At 53.5% G+C, this 21400-nt stretch overlaps 2 protein-coding genes across 8 annotated transcripts; one reads left to right on the top strand and one right to left on the bottom strand.

Annotated features, from left to right (window-relative positions):
• The first annotated feature begins 28 nt into the window (after positions 1-28).
• On the top strand, positions 29-15618 carry TTC16 (tetratricopeptide repeat domain 16). Of its 2 annotated transcripts, XM_086325039.1 has the most exons (14): positions 29-185; positions 823-995; positions 1324-1414; positions 1568-1711; positions 3112-3212; positions 3315-3444; positions 5253-5467; positions 6126-6370; positions 6746-6887; positions 10439-10604; positions 11732-11874; positions 12027-12186; positions 13233-13317; positions 14379-15618. In XM_086325039.1, exons 1-14 carry the CDS (start codon positions 168-170, stop codon positions 15440-15442), a joined length of 2877 nt encoding a protein of 958 aa, XP_086181165.1. In that variant the 5' UTR covers positions 29-167; the 3' UTR covers positions 15443-15618. The 2 variants fall into 2 exon arrangements, with proteins under 2 accessions (XP_086181165.1, XP_086181163.1); XM_086325037.1 differs by lacking the exons at positions 29-185; positions 823-995; positions 1324-1414; ... (2 more) ...; positions 3315-3444; positions 5253-5467 and having other exon boundaries at positions 6126-6887; positions 10396-10604.
• Positions 15550-19759, bottom strand: TOR2A (torsin family 2 member A). 6 transcript variants are annotated; one of them, XM_086325040.1, is made up of 5 exons: positions 19410-19759; positions 18544-18809; positions 17423-17598; positions 16634-16761; positions 15550-16309 (listed from the first exon to the last, which is right to left on the bottom strand). In XM_086325040.1, the coding sequence occupies exons 1-5, from the start codon at positions 19558-19560 to the stop codon at positions 16065-16067; spliced, it is 966 nt and encodes a 321-aa protein (XP_086181166.1). In that variant the 5' UTR covers positions 19561-19759; the 3' UTR covers positions 15550-16064. The 6 variants fall into 6 exon arrangements, with proteins under 6 accessions (XP_086181166.1, XP_086181168.1, XP_086181170.1 ...); XM_086325042.1 differs by lacking the exon at positions 18544-18809; XM_086325044.1 differs by lacking the exons at positions 18544-18809; positions 19410-19759 and adding an exon at positions 18193-18317.
• Between the last annotated feature and the right edge of the window lie 1641 nt (positions 19760-21400).

Here is a 21400-nt window from a genome sequence, read left to right as displayed (position 1 = left end):
TTTCAGGGATTGGACTCTTCGGGATTCCGGGGGCGTGGCTAAGAGGGGCGGAACCTGTGGCCGTCCTGGAGATGATGCCTAGCAACGTCCGGAGGAGGGGGCCAACAGGAAAGTGAGGACCGCGAGTAAGCTGGTCCAGGCCGAGGGGTCCTCCCCGAAGGGGCCTCATGACAGACTCCGGAGAGGTGCGGGAGAAGGCTAAAGCAAAGGCAAAGGGTGGGGGAGAAGTGACCATGTATGGGTTCGCAGGGAAGGTTTTCATTCTGGAGAGGCCAGATCAGTTGTGCGATTCTGTAAAGTCCCTAGCTGCTGTGCAAAGAACAGAGGTCTTAGGACCTGCGGCTGGTGGGGAGGTCGGAGGAGTGGCCGGAGCTGGCATAGAGACAGAGATGGCAGTGACCCAGACGAGATAAGAGGAGGTATCTGAGAGATCTGTAGGAAGTGGGATAGACAGGACTTACAGACTAATGGAACATAGATCTTCTCACAAGACGTTGCTAGACCCTCAGGGCCTTTGGCTTGGGGCAGGGCCTGAGCTGCAGACAAGAGTTTTGGGTATCGGTAGCTGGTAGAAGCTGAGGGGGACCAGGAGGAGAGTAGAGAGCAGTGTGAGCGTGAGATCTTGACCACAGGGGAGAGAGGCAGGACCGCAGAGAGATTAAGGGGAATGGGGCTAGGAGGGCCGCCAGACCCCAGACTGTGCCTCCTCCCAGGCCCCCTTTCCACCCCCTCCCCCATCCTGTAAAACACCCGAGGAGAGTGTGTCAGTGGAGTGGGGATTGTCTTTGAGGCTTGCTCTAGCTTGCTGTTGCTTGGTTCCAGGATGGTCTGGAGCATGACAAAGCTCCCTCACAACACATCCCAAAGCCATGGGTGATTCCTGTGCCAAAGGGGACCCTCCAGCGCATCTTTGGGACCAGCCAAATCTTCCAGAACTTTGATGATATAAAACCAAAGGCTACGGGGTTAACCGTGCCCCTCAAAGTCAGGGAATAGTGAGTGACTCCCTTGCCCAGAGGTCCCAGGTTCCTTCCCTGCAGAGCCACTGACATGCTGTGCAGCCTTGGGCCAGTTACTCTCCCTCTCTGAGCTTCAGCGAGCTCAACTGTATAATAGGGCTCTTCCACCTCAGCAGCAAAAAAAGGCTGGATGAGCTCCAAGAATGGCCATCCTCCTCTCCCTGGGTCTCTGTCTACCCCTCTTGTCTTCCTACCCAAGTCCCTCTTCCTTGCAACCCATTCCCAAAGCCCCAGATCTATGTCTTGGGCTGGTCCCAAGTCGGCCAGCCCCCGCCCCCCGCCTGTGCCCCTCTGCCCCCCACAGCTACCATCGAGCTCATCAGTGCTTGGAGCAAGAGGACTGGGAGATGGCCGTGCTCTTCTTCTCCCGCGCCCTCCACCTGGACCCCCAGCTGGTGAGAGGGAGGGTTTGGGTGGGCACGGGCAGTTGCTGTCCCATGCTTACACTCTCACCTCTCAGGGCCACCGAGTCCCTGTGGTAGCCAAGTGGCAAACCTCAGGGCGGATCGTGGGGAGGGCAACAGCAGTCTGGGTCCCCTCTCCCTCAGGTAGAATTCTATGCCTTAAGAGCCGAGGCTTATATCCAGCTCTGCGACTTCTCCTCGGCCGCCCAGAACCTTCGGAAGGCCTACCACTCCCAGCCAGAGAACAGCAACTACCTGGAGCGGCTCGCCCTGGTGCTTTACCTAAAGGTGCCCGGCGCTGCCCTAGGCCCATACAAGGCACCCACCTCCCACCCCGGCCTGCTGGCTCTCCCTCCAACTCTGGGGTTTTCCTTGCTCCCAGGGCCAGCCCTGACTCCCTGGTGACCTTCTTGTCCCTGCGTCTGTGTCCCCTCCTGCCATTCCTTCTTACGACCTCTCCCACCGTCCAGGTTCATCCACCACCAGGGCTGGGTATATCCAATAGAACTTTCTGCACTAGTGACAGCAATCACTTGGCACGATGATTACTGTCCATTCTGAGGGCCACGTGGAACTGTTGAGCCCTTGAAATGTGGCTAGTGTGACTGAGGAACTAATTTTTTAATTGTACTGATATTTAATTAGAATCGATTTGAATTTGTATGGCCATGGGCAGCAGGTGGCTATTGTACTGGACAGCACAGCCCTAGAGTCCACAGGCTCCCAGCACTAAAAAGACAAGAGTATCCCCCATTTGCAATGCATAAAAAAGGTGATATTAAGCCATAAAATCCCCCAAAAGCCCTGATTTTTCCCCCCATGTTCACAACTTTGATGTCTTGGTTTTTAATGTCAATAATAATTCAATTCTGGAAATTCCCTGATAGTCCAGTGCTTAGGACATTGCATTTCCACTGCAGGTGAGGGGGGTGGGGGGGGCCTGGATTAAATCCCTAGTCAGGAACTAAGATCCCACTGCCATGCTGTGCAGCCAAAATAATAGGAATAATAATTATTATTATTCAACTCTGAAAAACATTCTTAAAACCAGACCACATGCTTAAACTGTCTGTGGGGGTCCTGAGGCCAGTCTTGTTCTTTCTGTGTGCCCTTGGAAAGGTCACTTCACTTCTCTGAGCCTCAGTTCCTTCATCTAAAAGGGGAATGTTACCTAGTCCCAAAGAGATATATTTAGGGTTTTTTTTTTTTTTTTGCTGCACCTGGGCAGCTTGCAGGATCTTAGTTCCCCAACACACATCCTTGCAGTCAAAGCACTGAGTTCTACCTACTGGACAGCCAGGGAGCTCCCTAAGTTATATGTATCCCTAAGAATACAGAAATTCCCTGTATTCTTAATACAGGGCTTGGCACCTGGAGCCCTGGTCCAGGAAGGAGCCTGTTACCGTTAGACCTGCTGTTCTGATCCACCTCTCAGGTTTTCTCTTTTTTCCCTGTTCCTATGTCTGTATTGCTATCTCTCTGTCACTATCTGTATATTTCTGTGTCTTGCTGTCTCCCCAGCTCTGTATCTCTCTATGTCTGTATCTCTATCTCTTAAAATCTCTCTCTGATCTGAAGGACTCTGTCCCCATCCCTTGTCATTCCACCCCAGTGATGGCCATCCCTCAATTCATGGAGGCTGCTGGGCTGGGGTTATAAGCAGGATTGACAATCCTCTGTGTCACCAGGGCCAGTGCCTTTTTGAGCAATGCGCCTTTCTGGATGCCTTGACCGTTTTCTCCCAAGCCTCTGAGCTCCAGCCTGAGAAATTCTGCTTCCGGTATCGATGGTGAGCACCCTGATCAAGAGCTTACTAGCCTTTGTCCCCCTCAGGGTCCCCTTCCTGCCCCTCTCACTGGGCAGACCAAGCACCTTTGCCCTCCGCCCACAGCATGGCCTGTCTCCTGGCCCTCAAAAAGCATCGTGAATGCCTCTCATTCGTCACCAAGGAGGTGAAGCAAGGCACCACCAATGCGGATGTCTACATCCTCCGGGCCAGGCTCTACAACTTCTTCCAGAAGGTAGAACAGGGCGGGCAGGGCCGATGGGTGGGCCTCCTCCCCGTTTGGGTGCTGTGATTACAGGAGGTGGCTAGGCTATCCACCAGCCCAGAGGCCACAGCCCGCAGTGTGGTGGGAGCCCTGTCCTTCCCGAACCCTGACCAGCGCTGACCACTCCTGCCCAGTCAGGTAGTTGTTCCAGCATCATTCAGCCCTGGTTCTCTGCCAGGCCTGCGCCAATCCCTGAAAACCACAAGGTGAGAAGCCTCAGCCTGCCCTGCCCTCACGGAACTCACAGGCCAGGGGAAATGGTCCCCAGCAAATAATTACACAAGGACTGACTTCCCAGTTATGTGAAGCACCATCAGAGGCCACCAGGCATCCCTTAGATGTGACTTGGGGTCATAAGGAAGGAGGGGCTGCAGGGATGAGAGAGTGATGGGCAGGATCTCGTGAACCCCAGGGCACCCTGACGTCTTCCTGGGGAGCAGCAGGAACCTCAGAAGGGTGCTCCCTGGGGCAGTGGGCCTTAGAAAAGTGCTTTTGGCTACCAGGGGGCATGTGGGCTCGGGGGGCAGGGGCAGAGGGGAAAATCCGGAGACTGGAAGCCTGGGTACCATCCATCTGGATAGGAGTGGGGCTCGGGGAGGATGGGCAGGATGGTGGCAAGGATGGGGGGCAAGTTCTTCAGACCTTTGGAAGCAGGACCAGAGACTGACTGGGGGGCTGGAGAGGTGAGAGTGAGGAAAACAGAGGCGTCCAGAACAAGGCCTGTTGTTCCAGTTTGGCCAGGGTGCTGGACAGGGGGCGGGGGCAGGGGGCAGGCAGGGAGACTCAGGAAGGGGAAGAACATGATGGGCTAGAGTGGGCAGGGTGTCCTCAGGGTGCTGGAACCAAGAGCCTCCCTCTGCTGGGGGCTGGGCTCTTGTGTCCCACAGGTGACTCAGTGGGAGAGTCTCCTTCAAAGGTAGGAGACTAGTAATTATTGACAATTATCGTTGAGTGTTGGGATTGCAGCTGCTCCCTACAATGCATAGACACATTCTAAGCACTTTACTCACATTTGTCTCTAAGGCTGGAAGTAACCCTCTGAGGTTAGACACAACCCACTGTCCTCTTCTCACAGATGAGGAAGCAGGTTCAGATGGTCTGGCTAACTTGCTCCCCTTGAGCCCAAGTCCACCTGTTCCAAAGCCCTGTCCCAACCTCTGCCATCTTTCCCCTCCCACCCAGTGTCCACACTGCCCCTCTCGCCCTCAACCAATTACCCCACAGGACATGGGGTGCTTGCTAAAACTGTTGACTGACTGACTGACTGACCTGCTCACCTAGTGGAAGGTGTTTGCCTAGGGATGTTTTCTGCTCATGCCCAGGCCTGAATCTGTTCTTGGTTAGAGTTGTCTTGGGCTTAAAGGTCAGAGGTGTCTGGGAGGGTGTACCGGGGAGGACAGGGAGACCATGACAGTCATGGTCAGGAGACCATGGCCTCCCCCTACCTCAAGTGAGCCTCGCAGAAGTCCTGCAAGGAGGAGGCATCTGTAGCTCCATTTTACAGAAAAAACCACTGAGGCAGACCTGGCTCACCTGAGGTCACATCTGGAAAGGGGCCAGTAGGGATGGGGCCTTGGATAGGATTTTCCCACAATGCTCCCTCCCTCCTTCAAGAGATAGAAAAGGCAAAACAGCAATGGAGGGGAGGAGGGGGCGGTGGGGCACTGAAGATGGGTGGCATGATGCTGGCCTGCCCAGAGGTCTGCCTCCCCACAGTGAACAGGGGAGAGTTCAGCTTGGGTGCAGCCCTGACGCCATCCCTGCCTTGCACCCCACAGCCCAACCTCTGCTATCGAGACCTACACAGTGCCTTGCTATTGGATCCCAAGCATCCACAGGCCAAGGTGCTGCTCCAGGTGATGGTGGGCCAGGCCAAGCAGGCACGCCAAGATGCCGGGGTCCTGGCCGTGCAGGGCAAGTTGCAACATGCACTGCAGTGCATCAACTGTGCCATTGAGAACAACCCTCTGGACCCCAGCTTCTTCCTCTTCCGGTATTGGGTGGGGAAATGCTGTCTTGGGTCCCAGGCTCTGCCTTGCCTCAGATGTGCTGTGTGATCTCAGGAGAGCCCATGACCCTCCCCAGGTCTCAGTCTCCCCATCTAGTCTCTAAGGGTCTTTCCCTGCTCGCCATCAAGACCGAGGGATCATGGGAGGTGGTTTCTGCTACTGCTTCTGGAGAAGGGGCAGGCAGCAGCCTGTTAACCTGGGAATCCTGGACCCCCAGGACTGCTGAGCAGTTTATACTGGGAGGCTCAGCCCAACTCAGCCCAGGAGAGGAGGCTTAGGTTTGAATTTGCGCCCCCTACCTCCCCAGCAAGGGCTCAACACCTCATTCTGGGCCATTCAACTTCCCTGACCCTGGGTTTTCTCAAGAAACAGCGGAGGTAAAACATCCTGTGTACAAAAAGCCTTAGCAGAGTGGCTGGCAGGCACATTGCTCCCAAAAAGAGAGAGAAGTTATTTGTAAAGGAAAGTAGAATCACCAGGCTAGCTCAGTAGCAATCGGGGAGCCGCACAGGCCAAATCTAATGCATGAGCGCGGAGGCCCCCCTGCCACCTCCAGAGGTCAGAGGACCCAGAGCTGCATCCACTCTCTGGGACACTCCGAGTCGGTGGGGGTGCTCTGGCTCTCATATGCCTCTCCCGTAGGGGCACCATGTACCGACGGCTCCAGGATTTTGACTTGGCAGTGGAGGACTTCCTGAAGGCGCTGGACATGATGAGCGACCACCAAGAGGAGCTGGTACAGCAGGCCCAGCGCCAACTGCTGCTGGCCTACAACGATTTCGCGGTGCACTGCTACATGCAGGGAGCCTACCAGGAGAGCGTGCTGCTGCTCAACAAGGCGCTCAAGGACGAGCAGCAGGAGAAAGGCCTCTACATCAACCGCGGCGGTGAGTGGGGTCCCGGGGAGCCCGGCGTGAGCCCCTTGCCTCTCTAAGGCCTGGACTGGGCGCTCGAGGGCCCCGAGGGAGGGAGGGAGGGAGAAGAGGCCGAAGAGGAGTCTCAGTGTCCCACTGAGACACACTACTGCGGGGCGGGGCGGGGGACGTTGTTTGAGAGACCACCTGGCTACATAGTCCTTCAAAATGCTCAGATCAGGTATCTGGAAAGAGGTGCCCAGCTGCACAGAAAAGCAGCTGCAGGTGCTGGCGACCGCCCACGGATATTACCAGTTGCAGGCCCCGCCTCCTAGGGGGTGGAGCCAACTGGGCCGCGGCTCCTGCGCCCTGGGTTTTTGCGATCCCCACTCAGTCCCCGCGCTCCAGATTGCTTCTTCCAGCTGGGCAACCTGACCTTTGCTGAGGCGGACTACCAGCAGGCGCTGGCACTGAGTCCGAAGGACGAGGGCGCCCACCTGCGCATGGGCCTGTTGCAGGAGAAGTTGGGCTTCTGCGAGCACCGGAGCAGGTGAGCCGATGGTGGGTGGGGCGGGGCCGGGGGCGGGGCATACTGGGCTATGGGCGGGGCCGACTGGGCTATGGGCGGGGCCGGGGAAGTCGGATGAAGCCGCCTGTTTGGGCTCCCTGAGTCAAGATGTCTCTGCTCTCCCAGTTAAGTCTCATAAATATCAACTTTATTTTCCAAGGTTTCTCTAAAAATCCTTCACTTTTTCCCTGAATATTGTTATGGTAATTAGGCTTTTTATTAAAAAAAAAAAAAGTAAGTATTCAGTAACATAAGATTCAGAAAACGGAAGTTGCTTCTAATACCTGTCTGCCAACGCCTCCCCTGTCTGGGTGAGTTTGGTAAAGAGTCCTCCAGATTGATTTCTATGCATATATTAACAATTACTATCATTTTACAAAAGTGAGTTCGTGCTAATATTTGACAGGCTTTTTTACTTCCCATGGCTGTTACATATAGGATGACTTCATTCTCTTTTATTGTTTGCAAAGTATTCCATTCGGCGAAAGTACCACAATTAATTTCTCTAGACAATAGTCTGCTGATGAATTTGGGCTGTTTTCAGTGTTTGGTTTTTTTTTTTTTTCCCATAAATAATGCAGTAATGAGACCCAAGACATATGTTTCCATCCATTCATACTGGCAATTCTGTAGTTAGATTGCTGGAAGTTAAATTGTTGAGTGTGAAATTTTAACATTTTAAAGATGATACCCAATTGTTCTCCAAAAAAACAATGAACCAATATAAACTTCCCCCAGTAAAAGAAAGTCTTCATTTCCCCAAACCTCCCTAGCACAGAGTATTAACACTATTTTTTAACTTTGCTAATCTGTTCAGTTCAGTTCAGTCGCTCAGTCGTGTCCGACTCTTTGCGACCCCATGAATCGCAGCACAACAGGCCTCCCTGTCCATCACCAACTCCTGGAGTTCATCCAGACTCATGTCCTTCGAGTCAGTGATGCCATCCAGCCATCTCCTCCTCTGTCGTCCCCTTCTCCTCCTGCCCCCAATCCCTCCCAGCATCAGAGTCTTTTCCAATGAGTCAACTCTTCGCATGAGGTGGTCAAAGTATTGGAGTTTCAGCTTTAGTATCATTCCTTCCAAAGAAATCCCAGGGCTGATCTCCTTCAGAATGGACTGGTTGGATCTCCTTGCAGTCCAAGGGACTCTCAAGAGTCTTCTCCAACACCACACTTCAAAAGCATCAATTCTTCGGCACTCAGCCTTCTTCACAGTCCAACTCTCACATCCATACATGACCACTGGAAAAACCATAGCCTTGACTAGACGGACCTTTGTTGGCTAAGTAATGTCTCCGCTTTTGAATATGCTATCTAGGTTGGTCATAACCTTCCTTCCAAGGAGTAAGCGTCTTTTAATTTCATGGCTGCAGTCACCATCTGCAGTGATTTTGGAGCCCAGAAAAATAAAGTCTGACACTGTTTCCACTGTTTCCCCATCTATTTCCCATGAAGTGAAGGGACCGAATGCCATGATCTTCGTTTTCTGAATGTTGAGCTTTAAGCCATCTTTTTCACTCTCCACTTTCACTTTCATCAAGAGGCTTTTTAGTTCCTCTTCACTTTCTGCCATAAGGGTGGTGTCATCTGCATGTCTGAGGTTATTGATATTTCTCCCGGCAATCTTGATTCCAGCTTGTGTTTCTTCCAGTCCAGCATTTCTCATGATGTACTCTGCATAGAAGTTAAATAAGCAGGGTGACAATATACAGCCTTGACATACTCCTTTTCCTATTTGGAACCAGTCTGTTGTTCCATGTCCAGTTCTAACTGTTGCTTCCTGACCTGCATACAGGTTTCTCAAGAGGCAAGTCAGGTGGTCTGGTATTCCCATCTCTTTCACAATTTTCCACAGTTTATTGTGATCCACACAGTCAAAGGCTTTGGCATCGTCAATAAAGCAGAAATAGATGTTTTTCTGGAACTCTCTTGCTTTTTCCATGATCCAGCAGATGTTGGCAATTTGATCTCTGGTTTCTCTGCCTTTTCTAAAACCAGCTTGAACATCAGGAAGTTCATGGTTCACATATTGCTGAAGCCTGGCTTGGAGAATTTTGAGCATTACTTTACTAGCGTGTGAGATGAGTGCAATTGTGTGGTAGTTTGAGCATTCTTTGGGATTGGAATGAAAACTGACTTTTCCAGTCCCATGACCATTGCTGAGTTTTCCAAATTTGCTGGCATATTGAGTGCAGCACTTTCACAGCATCATCTTTCACGATTTGAAATAGCTCAACTGGAATTCCATCACCTCCACTAGCTTTGTTTGTAGTGATGCTTTCTAAGGCCCACTTGACTTCACATTCCAGGATGTCTGGCTCTAGGTCAGTGATCACACCATCCTGATTATCTGGGTCATGAAGATCTTTTTTGTACAGTTCTTCTGTGTATTCTTGCCATCTCTTCTTAATATCTTTTGCTTCTGTTAGGTCCATACCATTTCTGTCCTTTATCGAGCCCATCTTTGCATGAAATGTTCCCTTGGTATCTCTAATTTTCTTGAAGAGATCTCTAGTATTTCCCATTCTGTTGTTTTCCTCTATTTCTTTGCACTGATCGCTGAAGAAGGCTTTCTTATCTCTCCTTGCTATTCTTTGGAACTCTGCACTCAGATGCTTATATCTTTCCTTTTCTTCTTTGCTTTTCACTTCTCTTCTTTTCACAGCTATTTGTAAGGCCTCCCCAGACAGCCATTTTGCTTTTTTGCATTTAAAAAAAAAAAAAAAAAAGGTTCTCTTGCATTGGATTGACTTTGCATATTTAAATTGTGAGTGCAGGACAGCATTTTTCAAGTGTTTATTCGGAGAAGGCAATGGCACCCCACTCCAGTACTCTTGCCTGGAAAATCCCATGGACGGAGGAGCCTGGTAGGCTACAGTCCACCAGGTCGCTAAGAGTCAGACACGACTGAATGACTTCACTTTCACTTTTCACTTTCACGCATTGGAAGAGGACATGGCAACCCACTCCAGTGTTCTTGCCTGGAGAATCCCAGGGACGGTGGAGCCTGGTGGGCTGCCATCTCTGGGGTCGCACAGAGTCGGACACGACTGAAGCGACTTAGCAGCAGCAGTAGCAGCATTGGCACATTATGGTCTGTCTAAATTGTTCTCCCATTTGCTTTTAAATTGCCCAGTCTTTTTGATTATAAGAGTTCTTTGTAGGCTAGAAAGTTTGATTATTATCTGCCTTATGTGGCAAAATATTCTTCCCTATTTGCTGATTTCTTTTGTGGTGTTTTTGCTACTAAATAATGGGATTTGTGGTCAATTAGTTTGTTGTTTTTTTTTTCCATATTTAGCTGCTGGGTTTATGACATTCAGAAAGCCCTTCCTATTCCAAGATCATAAAAATGTCCACTTATTTTGGGGCTTTACACTAGCATTTAAGTGTTGGGTCCATCAAGAGGGGTGTTGATGGCAGGGAGCAGAAACTAGCCTTGTTTTCCCTAAACTCCCCAGGGAGGTCCAGAAGTGCCCATTTCTCCTAGGTGGCCCGGCTCAGAGCACCCTGTGGCCCACTGTGTCCTGCAGGCAGTTCCAGAAGGCAGAGAACCACTTCTCAATGGCCATCCAGCACAATCCCCAGAAGCCCCAGTACTACCTGTACCGCGCCCGGAGCCGGCAGCTCATGCAGAACATTTTTGGGGCCCGCCAGGATGTTGCCACTGTCCTGCTCCTTGACCCCAAGCAACCCAAGGTGTGTTCTTGCTGGGCCAGGAGGGTAGGCTCCAGAGTCAATACCTCTGACCTCCTAAAGATACGCCCTGTCCCTAAAAGAAACCTGGATTCTTAGCAGTGATATGCACTGCTAATGCCAGCGCATTTACTATGTACCTTCTCTGGTGGCTCAGCGGTAAAGAATCTGCCTGCCAAAGCAGGAGACACAGGTTCAATCGCTGGGTTCAGAAGATCCCCTAGAGAAGGAAATGACAACCCACTCCAGTGTTCTTGCCTGAGAAATCCCTTGGACAGAGGAGCCTGATGGGCTACAGTACATGGGGTCACAAGAGTCGGACACGACTGAGTGACCAAGACAATAATGATACCAGAGCATTTACTATGTGCCAGGCACTGTTCCTGGGGAAGGAAATGGCAACCCACGCCAGTATTCTTGCCTGGAGAGGCCCATAGATAGAGGAGCCTGGAAGGCTACAGTCCATGGGGTCACAAAGAGTTGGACACGACTGAGCAGGTAACACAGAGCCAGGCACTGTTCTAACCACTTCAGCTTATATCACCCTGTTTAACCCTCTTTAACACCTATGAGACAGGTAACATTATCATCATCCCATAATCTACAGAGGGAAGAGGGTAGGGCTCAGAGAAGTCAGTTCCCTTGGGCCAGGTCATGGAGCTTGGAGGTCACACCCTCCAAGCTGACTCCAGAACCCATGATCAGACTCAGAACTCCCTCACGTAATAGTTCCTTTCTCAAAATCTCCCAATAGTTCAGGCCCAAAGGGTCTGGCCCTTTAGAAACAACAATTTATAAAAGGGCTTCCCTGATGGCTCAGATGGTAAAGAGTCTGCCTGCAATGCAGAAGACCCAGGTTCGATCCCTGGATTGGGAAGATCCCCTGGAGAAGCAAATGGCAACCCAATTCTGTATTCTTACCTGGAAAAAATCCCATGGACGGAGGAGTCCGGCGGGTTGCTGCAGTCCATGGGGTCACAAAGAGTCGGATAAGACTGAACGACTGATGCTGAATTTGTAAACTCTTCTCTTCTTTGGCCCTGAGAAGGGACTCTGCCAGTCAGGACAGCACCACACCATCTGCCCCTGTCCTGCCCACACCTGACTCTGGTCACCTTCCTTCCTGGCAGCTGCTTCCGCTGATGGCCAACCTTTTTCCCGGCATGTCAGTAGAAGAGGTGCTAAGCAGCCAGGTGGCAAACCTGGCTAGGTTGCAGCTGGAGCGGGTGGTGGAGCACAGCATGTACACCAGGGCCCCTCAGGACATCCTGGGGTAAGTTTCTACAGGAGGGCCCACAGGCCCAGAGCTGGGGGACGGCTGGGGCTCAAGGCACCTACTTGCCTTTTCAGGCCACCATCCAATCCCAGGGAGGGCAGGGTGAGTCAGAGAGGTTTACCCAGCACTCTGACAACTCGCTTTGGCAGGCAGCTCAAGGATCGGGAACAGAGGGCCCGGGCCGTGATCCTATCTTGGAAGCTGGAGCCGCCTTTACTGGAGACCCCCAAGGAGATGGAGACCCCTCTCCAGTTCCCGCAGGCAAAGCCAGAAGGCCCAGAGGAAGAGGTGCAGGTTCCTGGGAAGAAGGTAAGTGCGCCCCATGCCAGGGCCGGGTTTCCTGGAGGCGCAGGGAAGACTGTACCCTAAGCCAGGGCTGAGGGCTACAGGCTGGCTAGAGGCTGGCTCTGCCACGACTCAGCTATGTGACCTGGGCTGGGGACATGTTGCTGTGAGGTGGAGAATGTACCAGTAAAGGAGTACACCTGAAGGAGTGCAGGTGAAAATTGGGGCCCCTCACAGAGGCAGGCTTCCTACACTTTGTCCACACTCACCTTCCCGCAATGCAGGAGATCCGGGTTTGATCTTTGGGTCAGGAAGATCCCCTGGAGAAGGGAATGGCAACCCACTCCAGTACTCTTGCCTAGAAAATTCCATAGATGGAGGAGCCTAGTGGGCTACAGTCCATGGGGTCGTAAAGAGTCGGACACGACTGAGCGACTTCCTTTCACCTCTAGTTGCAGTTGGGGGGGGCTCCTCTTTGCTGCGGTGTGTGGGTGTCTCATTGCAGCGGCTTCCCTTGTCGTGGGGCACGGGCTCGAGGCCCACGGGCTCAGTGGTTGCAAGTCATGGCTCTAGAGCTCAGGATCCGGAGTTGTGGTGCACTGGCTTAGTTGCCCTGTGGCATGTGGGCTCTTCCCGGACCAGGGATTGAACCTGTGTCCCCTGCATGAGCAGGCGGATTCCTAACCACTGGACTACCAGGGAAGCCCCCAGAATTTTAACACTTGGATTCATTGCTAAAAACTTTTCATTGAGTGGAACATAAAGTACACAAATCCTCAGTGAACTGTTTGATGAATTTTCACAAACTGAATACCCACCATGATTCCATTCTCTAGCTCAAGAAAGAACACATTCCCAGTTTTCCAGAAGCCCCTATCACCTGGCTCTGGGCCCCTCCTCCGTCAGGGCTGTTCTGATTCCTAACACTGCCAACAAGTGCACAAGCAGTCAACTGCTCCATGTCCCCATCCAGCCCTAAACTGCAGCCCCCGAGGAGCTCTAAGTGGCTGGCCTTCTAGAGCTGTGGCCTCCCACGGCCTGCCAACTGCCCAGCCTGTCTCTGACCCTAGGAGAAGCTGAAGCCGGCCCCCAGCAAGGAGTCATCCTTGACCGACAGCTACATCAGCCAGACCTCCTTAGGCTCCATCTTGGGCTGTAAGTCCCCCTGCATGGGCCAATGCAGCAGGGAGGGCAAAGGTCAGGAGTCAGAGGCTCCCAGGTCTGGGTATGAATCTGGCCTCTGCTGCTTACTGCTGTGTATATATGGAGCAGGAGGGCTCATCCCAGCTTTGCTGGAGGTGCGGGAGCGGGGTGGCGGGCCCAGAGAGGGGGAGTGAGGGGAACCCTCTGGGATGCCCAGCACGCAGCCTGGGCAGGAGCTCTCACTCGAAGCACTTCATCATTGCTGCCTGCTCCACCTTCATTCCCCGCTCAACCCTGTCCCTCTTCTCTCTGCCCCCTTGGCCTCTCCCTGAAATTACCCCACAGAGCCTATGCGTGTCTAGGGGGCTTTTACCCTCAGCTCCGCCAGGTGCCAACATGGAAGGGACAAAATGGAAAACCTGGGAATGCGGCTCTGAGTCCCGGGAGCAGCTGTGGGCAGTCCGGGGAGGGATGGACGTAGGGGCGTCTAGTCCCCTTCCTGCCATTCAGCAAATGTGTTGAGCGTCCAGTGGCTGAGCCTGTGCAGGACACTGGTGCACGCATGAATGGCACAGTCCTTGCCCCAGGGACATCTTGGTCCTGAAGGAAACAAGGGACACAGAGGGCTGGACAGTGCAGCCATACTGTGGAGGGGAGTCCTGAGAACTGTGGGTGCATTTAGCCCCCCTTGGAGTGGGGGGGGGGTGTCAGGAAGGGTTTTTAGGACCCAGGGGGGAAGTGTGGGTGGAGTAGAGTACAGAGAATTGCTGCAGAGGGCCAGGTCCCTGCAGGTGCTGGTGGTAGCTGGACACAGAGGGCGAGCGGCGGCCGGCAGAGTGGAGGCCAGCGCTGGACAGTGGGGACCTCCATCTCTGCCCTTTATCTTATGGCCATGACTCACTTGTAGGCCTCAGGGTGCCAGGAAGGCTGGGCTTGGCGAGATCTGGGAGGCCTTCCCCCTTGGCCATACGAGGCCTTTGGGTCATAGGCAAAGGTGAGGCCTAGAAGCCTCCCTTTCCTGGGACTGTCTGGGGAAGGCGGCCTGACAGCTTCTCTGGACACATCCTTCCCAGTCAGAACCAGGTCCACCTCGGAGACGGAGACGTCCAGTACAGGTCAGGAATACAGGAGCACTTCCACCACTGTTGTGACAGTCTCTGACTCCTCACTGCTAAGGACACAGTCCTCAGACTCGGGGGACAGCAGGAAAGACCTAAGCCTGAACCACAGCCCCAGAGAAACCAAGTCCACCCCAGGCCACCACCAGAGACCCAGCAAGACGGAGGCCGCCCTCATCCACAGCCAGAGGCCCAGCAAGACAGATACCTCCCAGATTCAAAGCCAGAGGCCCAGCAAGACGGATACCGCCCAGATTCAAAGCCAGAGGCCCAGCAAGACGGACACCACCCAGATTCAAAGCCAGAGACCCAGCAAGATGGACGCCACCCAGATTCGAAGCCAGAGGCCCAGCAAGACGGATACCGCCCAGATTCAAAGCCAGAGGCCCAGCAAGATGGAGGCTGCCCTCATTCACAGCCAGAGGCCCAGTAAGACAGACACCACCCAGATTCAAAGCCAGAGGCCCAGCAAGACGGACACCACCCAAATTCAAAGCCAAAGGCCCAGCAGGATGGAGGCCACCCTCATCCACAGCCAGAGGCCCAGCAGGACGGAGGCCACCCTCATCCACAGCCAGAGGCCCAGCAGGACAGACGCCACCCAGATTCAAAACCAGAGGCCCAGCAGGACAGAGGCTGCCTGGAGCCCAAGGCAAAAGCTCAACAAGACCCAGGCCACCCAGGGCTCAAGGCGGAGGCTCAGAAAGTCCAAGGGTGCCGATGGTCAGAGCTGGAGACTCAGAAAGGCAGCTGCCACCCAGGACCAAAGCTGGAGAATGATCCAAAGTCCTAGCAAAATCAACACTTCCTATGACTCAAGTTGGAGCCCCTCCAACACTGAGGCCACCAAGGGCCAGGCTCAGAGTCAGAGGCCTAGCCAGTCCAAGGCAGCCCAGAGCGCAAGCCCAGGTTCCAGCAAGACCGAGGTCACCTGGGGACTGAACCCAAGTCTTAGCAACATGCAGACCGCCCAGGGCCCAAGACAGAAGCCCAGCCCCAGCAGTGAGGCTGCTCTCTGAAAGGGATGCTCAGCCCCTCACTTCTTACTGCAGTGCAGGGCGATTCTCCCCACTCTGCTCCGCACTGCAGCCTCCCTCAGAAGCAATCAGAACCTGGGCCAACATCCTCTGGTCCCGTGACTAAATTTATTGTATTTGTTTTCTTCATGTACAAAATTAAAAACTTGGAAAGCTCAGCTCCAGTGTGAACTTGAGTCCCTCTGTTCACGGAGACAGAAGTCTCAGCCTGGTTTTACCATATGGGGACACAGGGTTGGGCGTGGATATGGTACTGGGGCAAGGGCCAGAGGAACAGAGAGAAGAAGGAGGGAGCAGCCACGAGCCACTGTCCCTGAGTTACAATTCACATTTTAAGGCTCAGGCTGCGGTCAAGGCTCCTTGAAATTCTGGGGTGACCAGTGATTTCCCTGAGGAAGGAGGCAAAGGCCAAGATGCCCTCAGACAATGAAGAGCCAGGGCCTGCCCCGGCCTTCTGTCTCACGGCCCAGCCAACAGCCCTCCTCATCTTCACAGTATGCTCTGGGTCCCACGCTGCAGGACCAGGGACCCTCCGGCAGAGGGTCCAGGGCTTTCCTTCACAACCTGGCCAGGTAGAGGACGACAGGGATGCCACCTGGGAGAGTCAGAGGAAGAAGGCGATCCGGGAAGCCACCATCTTGCAGCCATTGGAGGAAAAGAGCGGCTCGTCCTCAGGGAAGAAGGTGGTGCTGTCCAGCACAGCCTGGACCACCTCATCCCTGGGCTCCAGGCCCAGATGGGCCAGCTCGTTGAGCACACAGTGCCGCACGTGGTGCCGCTGGAGTGGCAGGAAGGGCACCAGAACGTCCAGGAGATGCTCTTCCATGATGCCCGAGCGCCAGAAGCCATCTGCAGGGTGGAGCCATGGGAAGAGGCTGTGGTTCACAGGGGTCAGCCAGGCCCCCACCCACCCCCACAGGGAAGGAAGTGCAGGAAGGCTGCTGGCCTGAATCCTCCCAGCCCAGCTTGGGTGCTGGGCTCGGGGGAAGCTGTCTGCCAGCCCCGAGCACCAAAGCCTGGGCTGGAAAGTACTGGGTCGGTGGGCTGAGCATCTGACCTGGGAGAGCCTGGCCCACCCCCAGGGAGTCCAGCCCAGCCCAGCCCTGGGTGTGATCTGGGAGTGAGACCCGAGTCTGGAAGCCCCTCTGGCGTGGGGTCCTCCGCTGAACTCACGGTGCGGGTTGTCCAGCACAGCCTGAGAGATGACCGGCCCCAGCTCCTGCAGGCCGATCTCTTCACGTTCCCGGCGGCTGCGCCACGCCTCCAGCACCACCTGGTTGATCTGCTCACCACCGGTGTTGCTAAAACCACGGGGGACGCAGACAGTGAGGGCAGGATGTAGCTCTGGCTTCCCACAAGCCTCCTAATGGGACCTGAACCAGGGGCCCCGCTCACTCAAAACGCCCCAGGAACCGCTTCCCCTCTCCTGAGCTCATCCATAACCACGACCCCAGAAGTTTACCCATCTGTGCCATGCACTTTACAGTTTCTATTAATGGGACACTTTTAGGTCCCTTACCAACTTTCCTCACTCAGCCTCGAGGAGGACAGTAGGGCATTAAGATTGGCCCTACTGTTCAGAAAAGGAGATGGGAGCTCAGAGAAGTGAAGCGATTTGCCCAAACACAGCTAGGACTCTCAGAGGTGGGACTGGTTCCTAGTCCTGTTTTTTCCCAGGCCTGTGTCCTCTTGGCCACAAAAGAGGGAAAACTCTTAACCCAGCAGGAGTGCCACAAAAAAAATTAGGATTAAGAGAATGAACCCAGGCTTTGAGAATGTCAAAGGGGAGTTAAACACCCTGAATGACGGTGTCGCCAGTGAGGGTACAGGGGACTTTGGGGGGAATCCAAATGGGCCCTGGGGGGGAACAGTATTCTGCTACGGGACCATGGGACCAGACTGGATAGCTGAGACCTCTGACAAGTGTTCCCGCACCAATGCCCGCTGCAAAGTTGGCCCCACCTGATGAAGATGAAGATGGCTTTACGATAGTTGGTCCCGTAGACAACCCAGGAGGAGCCCAGGAAAGGTCGCAGGACTTCTATCAGGCCTGGGGCCAGCTTGTCCATCTCATCGAAGAGAAAGAGGGAGCGGCTGCAGACAGTGAGGTTCCCCTGCACCCAGCTCTTAAGATCCTTCTGTGGGAGAGAGGCGAGAGTATGAGGGCACCTGGAGCTGCTTCCCCAACTCCAGATTCCTTCCCAAAACAAGAATTAATGGGGCTTCCCTGGTGGGCCAGTGGCTTAAGACTCAGCGTTCCCAATGCAGGGGGCCAGGTTCGATCCCTGGTCAGGGAACTAGATCCCACACGCCACAACTAAAGATCCCATGTGCTGCAACAAAGATCAAAGCTCACGCATGCTGCAGCTAAGACAGATGCAGCCAAATAAATAAAAATAAATATTAAAAAGAATTCATCTTTTCAGGAAGATATGGTCTCCCAAAGAGCACCGATCCCTTAATGAGGCTGATGATGAAACTGTGACCCAGAGAGGGGCAGAGAGTAATCCAAGCTCACACAGCAAGTCAACAAGAGAACAGGGACGCAGAGCCAGGCCTCACACCTGCATCGTCAGGGGGCTCCTTCCTGACACGTCTTGCTTTCTAGAAAAGGGGAACGCACCTTCCTGCTCCCTGAACCTTCACAACAGAGTTGTGACAGCTGAAACAGATCAGCCTGGACAGTACCTTGCAATCAACAACAATAGAGCTAATATTTCCTGAGCACTTACTCTGAGCCTCAAAAGCCCTTACTCTAAGGGCTTTACTGAGAGAAGATAATGCAGGTTGTCTGGCAAAGATAAGTGCTCAATAAATAACACCTGTGATTCTATAGTCGAACGTCCCTCACAACAACCCTGGCACGCAGGTACTTTACTGGCTCCCAGGCATTAAATCAAGAACTCCCTGCCAGGTGATAGCACCCTCAGCTTTGTTTAGGATGGGTCCTGAGGGCTGAGGCTGTAACTGGCTGTGTTGCCTGGAGCAAGGGATTCCCCTCTCTGGGCTCAGGACTCACTCCCACTCTAGGGGAGTCACCCTACAGTGCCGGCAGAGGGTGGGCCGGGACACCACCAGCCTACCTTGTAGCGCTCCAAGTGGCTGGGGTGGGGGAAGTGGATGACCGGGGAAAAGTGATGCACGTGGGGGCTACGGAGGCCATCCCGGAAGAGGTAGTGTGCCAGGAGGGAGCTGACATAGGACTTGCCAGTGCCGGTCCAGCCATGCAGAGAGAGGACCAGCGGCTTGGTGGGGGCTGGATCCTGCAGGAAAGCCTTCAGTGCCTTCACCACCAGCGACCTGGCCAAGTGCTGGCCCGCCAGGTGCTGGGCCAGGTCACACTCCAGACCTAGGGCCACAAGAACAGTGTCGGAGATGAGGACACACGTCCTCAGCGGAACAGTTTCAGGAGGAAAGTCATGTCTGGGAATCCGGGTTCTAGGACTTGTTTTTACAAGCCGTCTGCAGAAAGGGAGTGAGGGCCTTGGCTACAGGGCGTGGGGGGGAGCGGGTGTCCTCTGCCTCAGGCTGACTCAGCTCTGCAGCCTCCCCACCAGGTGGCCCTCTGGATCGCAGCTCAGCCCTAAATGGTTGCCAGCTGTCAAGAGGGTCGGCCCCAGACTCCTGCCCAACTTCAAGGCAGGCTTCTCCCCTGATGGGCCAGACCAGTGCGGAGGTCTAAACTGCCCACCCTCGACCACCACCCAGGTCTCTGCTGTCAAAGGCATCTCTCCATCCTGACTTCCAAACAGGCATCCCTAAACCCTCGCCCCAAGTCCTGTGCCCCAGGCTCTCAGGATCCCTCAACGCCGGGCCCACTTCCAGCCCGGGCCGTCTGGAAGTCTCGGGGGGTCTGCTCTTGGGTCTACTCTCCACGTCTGGCCCCGGCACAACCCCGGGATCCAAGGTCTCCCCTAGTCCGCCCGGCTCTCGGGTCTCGGCTCCTTACCCTGGAAGTCGGGCTGGAAGTCACATTCGCAGAATGAGCCGAAGTTGCAACGCAGCGAACTCAGATCCCAGGACGCGGCCGCGGCCGAGACCAGCCAGATCAGCCCGAGGAGCGAGCCCCAGGGCCGGCAGCTGCGCGTCGCAGCCGCCATCCGGGTGAGGCAGAAGCTCAGTCTGGGGCCGGCAACCGCCTCTGCCGAGAACTACGACTCCCGACGTGCATCGCTCCGCGGCCTACAACTCCCAGCCCCCCTCGCTTCTGTCTCCGGGGCCCTCCCCGTGGTCCCCCGTAGGCTTGCAAGGCGGCCTCCAGGGGGAGCCCGCGAACCGTCCAATGCGGGACTGCGCACTGCGTTTCCATGGCCACGGTAACTGAGGGACCGTCACAGCCCCGAAACAATAATAAATGACGGATTATGACCACCAAGGGTGACGTAACAACTGTAGCAAAAACTTGTGCGGTACCTTGTAAAGCGCCTTTCCTGTGCTCTCCCCCCGCCCCTTTTTATATGATAAAAGAGCGCCAATAGCTTTTGGTGAGCACCTACTATGTGCCCTAATATACGGTGCCTTGTATATCTTGGGCTTCCAGGTGGTGCGAGTGGGAAAGAACCCGCCTGCCAATGCAGGAGAGGTAAGAAAAGCGAGTTCGATCCTTGGGTCGGGAAGATCCTCTGAAGGAGGGCATGGTAACCCACTCCAGTATTCTTGCCTGGAGAATCCCATGGAAGGAGGAGCCCGGTGGGCTACAGTCCATGGGGTCGCAAAGAGTTGGGCACAACTGAGAGACTTAGCACAAATGCATGCCCCTTGTATATCTTATGATAACAGTACCTCTCATCAGAGGGATGGTGATATTTCCATGAAGTACAGGCACATGAAGTGTTTTGGCTCACAAAATAATCAATAAATGATTATTGAAAATCCATTATGGAACTTCCCTGGTGGTCCAGTTGTTAAGACTCCATGCTTCCACTGCAGGGGGCACAGGTTTGATCCCTAGTAGGGGAAATAGGATCTCACATAACCCCCGGGCACAGCCAAAAATATTTATCCATTATATTTTGCTTTTTGCATTTCTTTTCCATGGGGATGGTCTTGATCCCTGTCTCCTGTACAATGTCACGAACCTCCGTCCATAGTTTATCAGGCATTCTATCAGATCTAGTCCCTTAAATCTATTTCTCACTTCCACTATATAATCATAAGGAATTTGATTTAGGTCATACTTGAATGGTCTAGTGGTTTTCCCTACTTTCATCAATTAAAGTCTGAATTTGCCAATAAGGAGTTCATGATCTGAGCCACACTCAGCTCCTGGTCTTGTTTTTGCTGACTGTATAGAGCTTCTCCATCTTTGACTGCAAAAAATATAATCAATCTGATTTCGGTGTTCACCATCTGGTGATGTCCATGTGTAGAGTCTTGTGTTGTTGGAAGAGGGTGTTTGCTATGACCAGTGCATTCTGTTGGCAGAACTCTATTTACCTTTGCCCTGCTTCATTCCGTATTCCAAGGCCAAATTTGCCTGTTACTCCAGGTGTTTCTTGACTTCCTACTTTTGCATTCCAGTCCCCTATAATGAAAAGGACATCTTTTTTGGGTGTTAGTTCTAAAAGGTCTTGGAGGTCTTCATAGAACCGTTCAACTTCAGCTTCTTCAGCATTACTGGTTGGGCCATAGACTTGGATTACTGTGATTACTGTTTGCCTTGGAAACAAACAGAGATCATTCTTTCGTTTTTGAGAATGCATCCAAGTACTGCATTTCGGACTCTTTTGTTGACCATGATGGCTACTTTATTTCTTCTAAGGGATTCCTGCCCACAGTAGTAGATATAATGATCATCTGAGTTAAATTCACCCATTCCAGTCCATTTTAATTCGCTGATTCCTAGAATGTCAACGTTCACTCTTGTCATCTCCTGTTTCAGTTCAGTTCAGGTGCTCAGTCATGTCCGACTCTTTGCGACCCCATGAATTGCAGCACGCC

Source organism: Bos grunniens, chromosome 11 (genome assembly GCF_055505025.1).
Source record: "Bos grunniens cultivar Pamir isolate PY7600 chromosome 11, Bosgru_T2T1.0, whole genome shotgun sequence".
NCBI lineage: Eukaryota > Metazoa > Chordata > Mammalia > Artiodactyla > Bovidae > Bos > Bos grunniens.
The sequence above is the reverse complement of the archived record's forward strand: the minus strand, read 5'-3'. Positions and strand labels throughout refer to the sequence as shown.